Source organism: Echinops telfairi, unplaced genomic scaffold (genome assembly GCF_000313985.2).
Source record: "Echinops telfairi isolate 266 unplaced genomic scaffold, ASM31398v2 ScPeMD7_7468;HRSCAF=8506_0, whole genome shotgun sequence".
Taxonomy (NCBI): Eukaryota; Metazoa; Chordata; class Mammalia; order Afrosoricida; family Tenrecidae; genus Echinops; species Echinops telfairi.
In genome coordinates this window covers 23,609,661-23,622,116 of record NW_022111369.1, presented here as the reverse complement: position 1 = coordinate 23,622,116, position 12,456 = coordinate 23,609,661, and the positions used below count along the sequence as shown (strand labels likewise).

Below are 12,456 nucleotides of genomic sequence, written 5' to 3'. Positions count from 1 at the left end.
ACATCAGTAGAGAACCACTAGAAATTTAAGCCAAATTCAGAAGAGGATGTGGAAAAAAGGCAATCTACTCGGCAATGCCATCATTTCTGATGTCAGATGGATCTTATGCTCCACAAAGTTGAATGCCTTTGTATAATCAACAATACACAAGTAAACATGTTCCTTGGCATTCAACTTTGTGGAGCACAACAAATTATGAACAAACATTGCAAACAATTGGAATTATAGAACACTTAATTGTGCCTACGAGGAACCTGTACATAGATTGAGACAGTGGTTCAAACAGAACAAGGAGATACTGCATGTTTTAAAATCAGGGAAATGTGTGTCAGTATTGTATCCCTTCTCTATATTTACTCAAGTCTGTATGTTGAGCAAATAATCCAAGAAACTGGACTATATGAAGAAGAATGTAACTTCAGAATTCAAGGAGGACGTTAACAACCCGTAATGTACAAATGACCTAACCTTGCTAAAAGTGAAGAGGACTTGAAGCACATACTGATGAAAATCAAAGGCTGCATCCTTCAGTGTAGATTACACTTGAACATAAACCAGAAATCCTTTAACTGGACTTGGCATTTAATTCCTGACAGCTGTCTCCATGGGCAGTGATTGTGGATCTAAGTAAAACGAATTTTGTGACAAGACTTTCTGATGATGATGGTGGTGTTGGCAAAGTATATTAAATATATCACTGCCAAAAGAATGGACAGTTTTTTATTGGAAGTACAGCCAGAGTGCTCATACTTGGGCATGTTATCCAGTAGGTCCAGTTCATGGAGAAGGACATATGTTGTGCTTGGTAAAGCAAAAGATGGGCAGAAAAGAGGAAAACCTTGCATCAGATAAATTCACCCGGTGAATATGACTATAGCCTCAAGAACCACAGTGGTGTGAGGATGACTTCAACTGGCCTACTTTGTTTTGTTCTAAATGGGGGAGGCCATCTAACAACAAACATCACGGGAATATTTTCTTCAATGGGACTCCACGTTGAGCTGCTAACCACTAAGTCAGCAGTTCAAAACTACCAGCAGCAATGAGAGAGACAGTTGAAATTTTCTACTCCTGTAACGAGTTACAGTCTCAGAGCTACAGGAGCAGCTCTACTTTGTCTTACAAGGTTTCTGTGAGTCAGAGTTGACTCATTGGCAGTAAGTTTAGTTTTTACTAAATATAAACAATAACCAAAATTATATCCTTGTCATATAATACAGAAAGGTCTCCATTATTAATGTGTGTAACATATTAGTAACTAAGTTCTATCCTGCTCATTAAAGTATGATGTGGCATCAATTCATGAGTTAAGATTCTTTTTAATCTATAATTAAAAATAAAATAGAAATTATCTTACAGTTTTGTACTATGTGGAATAAAATACGGGCATTTTTCTTTTTCCTTTGCATTTCCAGTATTTCTTTGTTTCTTGTTTATTTTCATATATTGTCTTTTAAACTCTTTATTTTAGGGTCTAGGAAAAACTATTCAAGCTATTGCATTCCTGGCATACCTTTATCAGGAGGGTAACAAAGGTCCACATTTGATCGTTGTTCCAGCATCAACTATAGGTTTGTAATGCCAAAGTAAACCATGTTTGAGTTGATAGAAGAAAAATGCTGGGTGTACAGTTTCTTAAGTATAATTGTGGAGCTGGGCATTAATTTCTGTGGTATCTTTATACTACCCGCCCCCCCTCACACACACACACACTTTGTGTATGAGTATATATGTATATTTGATTGTATTGTCAATTTTTAAAAGAAATCAAATCTTGATTTACTATTCCATTATTATAGATCAAGAGTAATAACAATGTATTTTTATATTCTTAATACCTTAAAGTGATTGCTAAATAACTAAGAGAAAGGAACTTTTAAAATTAATAAACATTTATTGAGTCAGAAAGTATGTAATTAATCCCTGCTTCGTTTGCTTTTTCATTCATTTTTAGTTGATTGAATTTGGAAGATAGAGTAAGAGTGTACCTATGAATCTAAGAGGAAAAAACATTGTTTTGAATTAATAAATAGGTTAGATATAAAGGTTGATTCTCTGCTGTTCATTTGGATACCCCCTCAGAACCTCAGAAGTTATTTTATTCATGAGTAATAAATAGATTATGAGCAGGGCCTGTGATAAAAATCATCCTATGCTATTTTATCCTCGAAAAAAAATTTTTATAAGTAGAGCTTATTTATGTTAATCCGCACATACGCTATTAAATGCAAATAATATATCTCTTGTTTCATAGATAACTGGTTAAGGGAAGTTAATCTTTGGTGCTCCACTTTAAACGTGCTTTGTTACTATGGTAAGAATATGTCTAATTGCTTTTAATCATGGAAGTGTCTTTAAAACCCTAAAACACAGCAAAAGACAGTAAATACACCATTATGTCTATATTCAAATTCTAGGCTCTCAAGAAGAACGTAAACAAATTAGATACAATATTCATAGTCGATATGAAGAGTATAATGTAATTGTGACCACGTAAGTATTAATTCTTTTAATGGAAAATAAAATGTGTGTTGCCTCCCAATTAAACAAGTGTATATAATAGTAATATTAAGAAAGTTGTTAACATGACTTGTACAGCACAAGAAATGGAATGAGTTACGTAGAGAAGCCGTGATGGTGTAACGGGTTGTGGATTAGCATGCTAATTTCCAGATGAGCAGTTTCAATCTACCAGGTGCTCTGAGGAAGAAAGATAAAGTTTCCTCCTCTGGTGACGATATACAGCCTCAGAAACGCACAGGAGCAGTTCCACTCTGTCCTATAGGGTAGCTATGACTCAGAATCTACTCAATGACATGGCGTTTGAGGTTAAAGCTTATTTTTAGTTCACTGTACAGCCTAGATAAAAGGTGTACTAGTGCCTCAGTTCATTGGCATTGATACGAAATTTCTGCCCACTTGATTGAAAGTTCAGACTTTTAATGTTTTCTCAGTAAAAGTAAACTATAAGATACTCTCACAACATGATTTATCATATTTATAACCTGAAAATACTTATTAGAAATATATTAAATTGTATTCTCCCGGAGAAAAATTTGAGTTAGGACAGAGGGCTGAAAAATACAACACTGAATAAGATAACTTTATTATTTTGTATAAATATCTGGCAGAGAACATAATGCTCTGTCTGCTCTAGTTTGATGCAGTTGTATAATGTAACAAATATTTCTTAACTCTTTGTCTTTTTACCCCCAGTTTCTTAAAATACAATGATTCATGAAACAAATCGTGTGATAAAACCAAACCTGTTGGCATCGTGTCAATTCTAATTTGTAGCAACCCTTTGTAGGGGTTCTGACTCTAAATCTTTTTTTTTTTTTAATTTATTTGAGACTAAATCTTTGAGAGCAGGCAGCCTTCTCTTTGCCCTGTGGCACGGCTAGTGTGTATGAACTGTCAACCTTAGAGGTAGCAGCCCAAAACTTAAACCACAGTGCCCCCAAGGCTCCTTCAACTGTGTAATAGCAGATTGTATATCAAGTTGTCCTTTTCTTGAGTATATAGACATTAATCTTCTTGGGTTGTAATATTTCAATTTTATATTAGTTTCAATTTACTGGTTCATTACTTGGTTACATGTATATTAGTAATTACATGAGCACCTACTGTGTCTAGTACCACTCTTTAGATACTGGCTAGTAGAAATTAATAAACAAAAATGATTGTGAAAAGAAACCATTCAATCTTACTATTCTCAACACTTGAAAGAGTAAGTTTATAGAGATTTTGTTTTTCTTTGACGATAGGTATAACTGTGCAATCAGCAGTTCCGATGACCGTAGTCTCTTTCGACGGCTGAAACTCAATTATGCAATTTTTGATGAGGGCCATATGCTGAAAAACATGGGCTCAATCCGCTACCAGCACCTTATGACAATTAATGTAAGAGCATGTTTTTAATTTCTGTCCGAATTATCAACTATTTATATGATTCTATATCAGAGCTTAGCAAACTTTATATAAAGAGCCCATAAACATGTACTTAACATTTTGTAGGTCATACTGACTCAATCATAGGAGGGGGGTACCCCATAAAAACCAAATCCACTCCCCACCACCCAACTGTGTATTTAAAATTTTTTTTACAAAACCTTATCACCTTCAAAGTACTCTCCATTACACGTAATTGATTTGTCAAGGCTGCAATTCCATTCTTGGAAACATTTTTCAAACTCATCTGTTTAGATGGCTGATAGAAACTTCCTCATTTTTTTCTTCACCTCTTCTACATCTACAAATTACTGTCCTTTTATGTCGCTTCATTCAAGGAAACAAAAACAAGTCTCACAGAGCAAGGTCAGGTGAGTAAGGTGCATGGGGCAAGAGAGGCATGATGTTTTTTGCCAAAAATTGACACACTGAGATGGCTGTGTGATGGCAAAACCAGTTCCCCGTTTGCCACAAATCCAGGCCTTTTTTGTTGCACACTGTTATGTAATCTTTTCAGAACATCTAAACAGAAGCCTTGATTAACAAGTCTGACCTGGTGGAAGAAATTCCAATTATACTACTTTTCGACATTTTCCTCCATTCAGGAACTTGACAGACATCCAAAACGAAGTTTGTCATCAATTGACATTTAACTTTTTTGAACCGAGAAAACCACTCGTACACTTGAGTTTATCCCATAGTGCATTCTTTGTAAGCTGTGTTCAACATCACAACAGTTTCTGCTGCATTTTCCCAAGCAGGAAAGAAAATTCGCAACGGCACACTATTCTAAAAAAACGAGGTTCCAGTGAAATTTTTTTTACGAAAAAATTCATTGTGACTAGAGAGAACCCAGGCAATGCCCCTGGGTACACTAACTCAGAGAGAGTTGTTTGATGCTTGCATAGTGGGGAAAATGCATATTACAAAAGCTCCACCCCACGCAATTTCGGTTTTTTTGGGTACCCCCTTGTAGATGTGCACACACACATTTTAACAACTGTTCTAAATGTAAATCCTCTCTTACCTCCTGAACCATTGTTTGTCAATCACTAGTTCATATGAAAACCTTAATAAATATCAGATATTCTTTGATTACATGTAAAAGTGATATTGAAATACAAGTTAACTACTTGTAAAATGAAATCAGTAGTTTTGCACATTGTTTCTAAAGTACAGTAAATCATAGATGCTAATTGTTGAAACTTTTACTACTAACCTTTTATCACTAAAAAGTTAATTAGTAATTTATTTTTATGGGGAGTTTAAACACAAAAGTGACTTTTGCTTTCTTTTTTAAGCTCATCTAAATTTTACCTTCATTTACAGGCAAACAACCGTTTGCTGCTCACAGGCACACCTGTACAGAATAATTTGTTAGAACTCATGTCTCTGTTGAATTTCGTTATGCCACACATGTTCAGTAGCAGCACCAGTGAAATACGAAGAATGTTTTCTTCTAAGACAGTAAGCAAACATATATTTTCTTCAAAATGTACTTTGTTTTTATATGAACCATTATTGTATTGGTCTTATTTTTTTATGGTTTACATACTCTTATATAAAGTCAATTTAACTAATTCATATTTTTATACTTGAGTGAGTTGGAAAGTTGGACAAAATGTAATTTTTTAAAATCAAAAGATCATTTTATTGGGAGCTCTTCTAACACTTATTAAAATCCATATATCAATTTGTACACATAATTTGTACACATTTTGCCAACCTTATGTAGACATTTTCTATTTAGCCCTTGGTATCAGTCCTCACCCCTACCCCAGCGCCCCCTTGCCACGATCTGGCATGACCCCTTGCTAGATTATAAATTAATATTTTTTCTTTCTTTTAAATCATTTTATTGGGATTTGTAGAACTCTTACCACAATCCATTGTGTCAAGCACATTTGTACATTTGTTGCCATCATCATTCTCAAAACATTTGCTTTCTACTTGAGCCCTTGGTATCAACCCATTTTTCCTCTCCCTCCTTCCCGCACTTTCCCTCCCTCCCTTACCCTTGATAATTTATAAATGATTATTATTATTTTGTCATGTCTTACACTCTCTGATGTCTCCCTTCACCCACTTTTCTGTTGTCCATCCCACAGGGAGGGGGTTATATGTAGATCATTGTGATCAGTTCCCTCTTTCTCCCCCACGTTCCCCTTACCCTCCTGGTATCTCTACTCTCATTATTGGTCCTGAGGGGTTTATCTGTCCTGGATTCCCCGTGTTTCCAGCTCTGATCTGTCAATGCTCTGGTCTAGCCAGATTTGCAAGGTAGAATTGGGGTCATGATGGGGGTGGGGGGTATCACGGAATTAGACGAAAGTTGTATGTTTCATCGGTGCTTTACTGCACCCTGACTGGCTCCTCCAAAATTAATATTATTTCCATGTCTCACACTGACCACTGTCTCCCTTCCCTCTTGGTTTCTCTTGTTCTTCCACCCGGAGGCGGGTGTGTGTGGTTATGTTCCACTCATTGTGATCAGTTTCCCCCTTCTTCCCTCCTCTCCTTTTGGTGTCGCTATTCCCATTCCTATTCCTGAATTTCATGTGTTGTGAGCTTTATCTCTTACACTGTGGACATGACTCTAGTTCAGTCCGGAGTGGGAAGCAGCACTGGGGTCATGACAGTGGGGGATGAGAATGCCTCAAGGAACAGAGGAATATTGTGTGATCCATCAGTGCTCCACTGAACCCTGGTTGACTCATCCCTTCCCTGTGACCCCTCCTTGGGGGGATATTCCGTTGTATGCAGATGGGCTGTGGGTCTCTGCTCCGACCCCCCTCGTTCTCAACAGTGTGTTTTTGTTTGTTTGTTGTTTGTTATGAATCATCTGATGCCTGTTACCTGGACCCAATGACACCTCATGATCGCACTGCCTGGTGTGCTTTTTCCATGTGGGCTTGTTGTCTCACTGCTGGGTAGCTGCTTGTTTAATTACAAACCTTTAAGACCTCAGACTCTATATCTTTTAATAGCTGGGCATCATCTACTTTCTTTACCACATTTGTTTATGCACCCCTTTGGAGAAAATATAATTTGGAAAAATAATTGATGGCTTCCATAATCACTGTTAAAATGTTTTACTTTTCAGTATCTTGAAATTTCTGAATAGTGCAACTTTCATTTAAAATTGGCAAGAAGTTCAGTCATAATTGTTTATGAGGGAAGTTTGATTTTGTCTTCTTTATTACAGCATGGCTGGTAAGCTAGTATTCTTTCTTAATGAACAAAATACAGGCCTGGAGAAAGTGAGAATATCCAGAAATAATCCAAACTATGTATTATGGTTTATAGCAAATGTCCAATCATCAGTGTAAGACATGAACAAATAATAGTTTATAAATTATCAAGGGTTCGTGAGGGAAGGAGGAGGGTAGGGGAGAGAGGAGAAAAAGTGTGCTGATACCAAGGGCTCAAGTAGAAAGAAAATGTTTTGAAAATGATGGCAACAAATATACAAATGTCCTTAACACAATGGATATATGTATGTATTGTGATAAAGACCTGCTTGAGCCCCCAATAAAATGATTTTTTTTTAAGTCCATTAATAAAAAAAGTACCCATTTCTGAAAATTACATGAAAAAAAACACTATTTGGAAGGAAAGTTTGTCTCCCCCACCCCTTTTAATTGCTTTCAAAAAAAGTTATCGTGTAATTTTTAGGAACTCCCAAATCTGCTCAAAGCAGCAGCGTGTATGCCTGACTCACCCCTAAGCATGTCTTTTGCATGAGTTTCACCCCTAAGCATGTCTTTTGCATGAGTTTCCAGATGCTCTTCTGCAAATTATTGGCCTTTTCCTGTTTCATTCGTGCTTTCCTTCCCATTAGATAAACCGCTTTCGACATATGGCCCAGCACAGTTTACAAACCGCCTTTTCTAATTTTAGCTCATAATATTTAGCAAACTCCTTTATAGTTAAAGTAAATTCCATTTTCTAATTGTCTGGAACTACCAGTTTCTGAGTAAGGACCATCTCCATATTGTTTATATCACCAACACTAGCCTTCTTTGGGGTTATATTCCACAAACAAATAAAATATTTCTACATATTTTTATGAACCATTAAAAACTCTTAGTAGTGAGTGACTCCTGAGCACCACCTGCTACATTACAGCAGTAGATAACAGTAATATGTCATGAAACATCAAAGTACAGATATAGCTTCAAGAACTAGATTATAATAAGACAATAAAAACTTTTGTTCATCAAAGAATTTTACCATCAAAGGAAGGCACAAGCTACAGATTGAGAGAAATTATTTGGGAAATAAAATCTGATCAGGGACAATTATGTAAAATAAGAGTGTAAGTCAAAAGGTATTGCTCAGAAACCTAGAACCCCTTCTGAAACACATGGGTCAAGATGTCAAACTTGTTTCTCAGCATGTCCTTCGTTAGGTGCCTTTCAGAAGGCAGTGTTTTCAGCTCTAACCTTTCCCTAAGGAGCGATTCTGTCTTTCCTTTACATCGCATCAATCTCAGAGGGCTCACAGTATTTTCACTTTAAATGTTCATTGACTTTGGGCAACAACCACAAAAATATGAAGGGGCAAGATTAGGGTTATAGGGTGGATGAGGTAAAGTTTCTTAGTAAAATTCTCTTAGGTCAGCCTCTGCCTACCCTCAAAGAATGAGCAAGCACATTGGTGTGAAAGTGAAAAAATTTGACACAACTTACCTGGCCTTTTTCTTGGAAATGTAGTGTTCGGTTTTCTGAAACATTCTTCATAAGCTCCTGTGATTGTCTTGTGCCTTTCAAGAAAATCTACCAGGATCCCCCTTTGTGTCCCAAAACAAAGGGACTACTTTCTGATCCCCAAATACTTTGTGAGTTGACCTTTTTACCTTGAATTTAATTGTCCAAGCAGATCCCTTTGACATGTGCCACCAAAGTGAGTGTAAAACAGATCCCATTGAAAGTCACTGTTAATCTTGGCACACCAATGAGACTGATAAATATATTATAGAGATCACCTGTCTGCAGGTAACCACTTACCACAGACATATGTTTAATATGTTTTAATTAAAATAAATCCAGGCAGTATATGAACTGGAATCCTGACTCACTCTCAATTTATATTAAAAAAAAAAAAAAAAGCAAATGTCTGCAACTTGACAAAAAGATAAACTCTCAGTCAAAACATAGGAAATGGTCTTAACAGACATACTACCAAAGGAGATATTCAAATGGCCAACAATCATCTGTAAAAATGCTCTGTGTCATTAGCAATTAGGGAAATGCAAATCAAAACAGCAATGAGATAACACTTCACCCACCCATTTAGAATAACAGTGATCAAGAAAGTGGGAAACCATTTTGCTGAGGATGTGATGAAATTAGAACCTTCATCCTCTACTGGTAATAATGTAATATAGTGTAATCATTATAGCAAACAGTTTGGTGGTTCCTGACGGAATTAACCATAAGACTACTAGATGATACAGTAATCCCAAACCTAGATATATACTGAAAAGAAAGCAGAAACTTTCATTGTAGCACTTTTCACAATAATCAAAAGGTGGACACAACTGAAATGCCTGTCACCAGATGAATGCAGAAACAAAAAGTGATATATATGCACAATAGAATATTATTCAGCCATATATTACTCAGCCATAAAGCACAATGAAGTCCACATTCAGGTTTCAACATGAATGAATATTAAAGCATTTTGAATGAAATCAGGTGTAGAAGGACAAATACTGTTAGATCTTGCTTCTCTGAGGTTAGCAAACATAGAAAATGATTGTTAGTGATGGGACAATGGAATAACCTAGAAAACGATCAAGATAATGGTTGCACAAGATAAAAACTGTTAACCCATGTTACTGAATTTCACACGTAGAAGTCGCTGAATTGGTCAGTATTTTACTGTACAGTTTCACTGAAAGAAAAATAATGATAGCCTAAAATTTAAGTGTGAAATTCCATCGAGAATGAATTAAGTTTCTGTGGGAAATAAATTCTTGTCAGGGGCATTTGCATCTCATATACTACTGTTATTAACGTAGCTTAACTGAATACTTTGTATAAAGTATGCTTTATTTTTTCTTAGAAATCAGCAGATGAGCAAAGTATATATGAAAAGGAGAGAATAGCACACGCAAAACAAATCATAAAGCCATTTATTCTCAGAAGAGTAAAAGAAGAGGTAAATTTTATTTGCGGTTTTGGTTGTAATCTTTTGTTGTTTTTCTCTTTTTAGAATTATAATCTAAAACTGTTTTCTTTTCTCAGGTTCTGAAGCAGCTACCTCCCAAAAAAGATCAAATTGAATTGTGTGCAATGTCAGAGAAGCAGGAACAGCTCTATCTGGGTCTTTTCAACAGATTGAAGAAATCTATCAATAATCTAGGTATGATATGATTTCTAGAATTTCGTGTGGAAAAAATCCCTATCTGTATTTGGTTAGAAGACAGTGAGATTTGCTCATTTGAAAAATAAAAATAATTAGAATTTGATATGTTTAAAACATTTTAGTATGAATATAATATAGAAAACAACAGCTTGGTTATTTTTTAAATGTTTCTTCTTTGAATCACAGAAAAAAACACAGAAATGTGCAATGTCATGATGCAACTGAGAAAAATGGCCAATCATCCTTTATTGCACCGCCAGTATTTCACAGCAGAAAAACTCAAGGAAATGTCTCAGCTTATGCTAAAGGTAGGTATTTTATATTATGTTAGCATTCAACAGCTTGAAGGTAAAATTTTTAGGGTAAAAATGAGATGGCGGGGCTTTAATGGACTTATTAATCCTTTAACAACATATTTAAAGCAAAGTTTTTAAAAATGTGGGAGAACAAGCAAGCAAGAACCTAACTGCAAACTTTCACCTCAGGTAAATACACCCACAATTATTTTTTATATGTATTCTTTATATAGTCTGTAACTGTTTGTCCTCCTACAATGTCGACTGGAATAGTTTTAAGAATGACTATACAGTCAACCAAACCTAAAATGTTTGTTTATGACCCTTTACAGAAGAACTTTGCCAGTACGTGAAATAGGCTGCCAGAACGCACATTCTTTATACTCTTAAGTTCTGAGGCATAAGTAGGCAGCAGGTTACACAGGGGGGTACTAATCAGAAAGTCAGCCATTTAAACCCATCAACAGCACCAATGGAGAAGATTGAAGCAGTCTACTTCCATACATTTAAAACGCTGGCAGCTCTATAGGGTTGCTGTGCATTAGAATCAACTTGGTGCAGTGGTTTTTAAGGCAAAAATGAAGTCCGTTCCTCCCTCTCTATCTTTTCACACATCTCTTAAATTTTCTCCTTATTTTTTAGTCCAATTAAGGTTTTGCCTTGTATCCATACCCCTGATGCTTTGCATATGTGAATTCTCCCATCACAGCGGTTGCTCAGGTGATGACTCCTCTGTCTCCCCAGTCTGGAGCCAGGTGGTTCTCTCTTTGATAACCATCAGTGTTTACATTTTGATAACTCAGGAAATGTTTCCCTATTTTCCTGTGATTTTATATCTTCTAGTATACTTTCTTTGAAGATGATAAGGAAAAAACGTGCAATGTCAGGACGCAATTGGAAAATGGCCAATTGTCCCTTTTTTACATCACAAATATTCTTTATTATACTTTGTTTTCATAGTTTGAGACATTACCGTTTATCTCATTCTTCTTCCTTATTTATCCTGATCGCTGAGGTCAAATAACCATAAAAAATTATTTTATGGATTCATGAAATTTCAAACATGTAATCAATAGTAGAATTCTAAAATGAGCCCCTCTGCCCATGCACCCTTCATCTAGTTTAAACAGTTACTATTTGATACAACTGCTATTTAATTTATAACCCCACCCTTCTCCCCAGATTATATTTTAATCTAATTTCTAGGTGTAGTAGTATTTTAGCTATAAATATTTCTGTATGTTACCTCAAAAGATAGGGATTTATTATGTTTTATATAGAAGGAAAAGTAAATAGTTAATTTCCTTGACTAAAATTTTTACACTAAAATATTCTCTGATATAGCTATTTTGCATGTAATTGAGCTCATTATAGCTTGACTTTTTTTTTATTTTAAAGTAATTTTATTTATTTTTAGGAACCTACGCATTGTGAGGCTAACCCTGACCTGATCTTTGAAGATATGGAAGTTATGACAGACTTTGAGCTACATGTACTTTGTAAACAGTATCGACACATTAATAACTTTCAGCTAGACATGGATTTAATTTTAGATTCTGGAAAATTCCGAGTTTTAGGATGCATCTTGTCTGAATTGAAGCAGAAGGTATTAAAGTAGATTGGTACTCTCTTTATATTTTACCAAATAGTTCATTTCTTTATGAATTATTTTAGAAGCAAAGGACATTTTTTTTTCCTGATTCATGCTTGTTTATTCATTTATTTATTTTTAATTTTATTTTTTCTCTTTTTTAACATTTTATTAGGGGCTCATACAACTGTTATCCCAATCCATACACACATCAATTGTGTAAAGCGCATTTGTACATCGTTTCTC

The 12,456-nt window shown here is 35.3% G+C and overlaps 1 protein-coding gene across 3 annotated transcripts in view; it reads left to right on the top strand.

Moving 5' to 3' along the window:
• The window catches only part of SMARCAD1 (SWI/SNF-related, matrix-associated actin-dependent regulator of chromatin, subfamily a, containing DEAD/H box 1), a 95,916-nt gene that overhangs the window by 71,856 nt on the left and 11,604 nt on the right, over positions 1-12,456 (top strand). For all 3 annotated transcript variants that reach the window (XM_004703265.4, XM_045284206.1, XM_045284205.1), the window contains 9 exons: positions 1,472-1,571; positions 2,255-2,314; positions 2,418-2,493; positions 3,768-3,903; positions 5,281-5,418; positions 10,021-10,116; positions 10,203-10,320; positions 10,510-10,631; positions 12,037-12,225. In XM_004703265.4, coding sequence (XP_004703322.1) covers positions 1,472-1,571; positions 2,255-2,314; positions 2,418-2,493; positions 3,768-3,903; positions 5,281-5,418; positions 10,021-10,116; positions 10,203-10,320; positions 10,510-10,631; positions 12,037-12,225 — 1,035 coding nt within the window. The remainder of the gene's footprint in view (positions 1-1,471; positions 1,572-2,254; positions 2,315-2,417; positions 2,494-3,767; positions 3,904-5,280; positions 5,419-10,020; positions 10,117-10,202; positions 10,321-10,509; positions 10,632-12,036; positions 12,226-12,456) is intronic.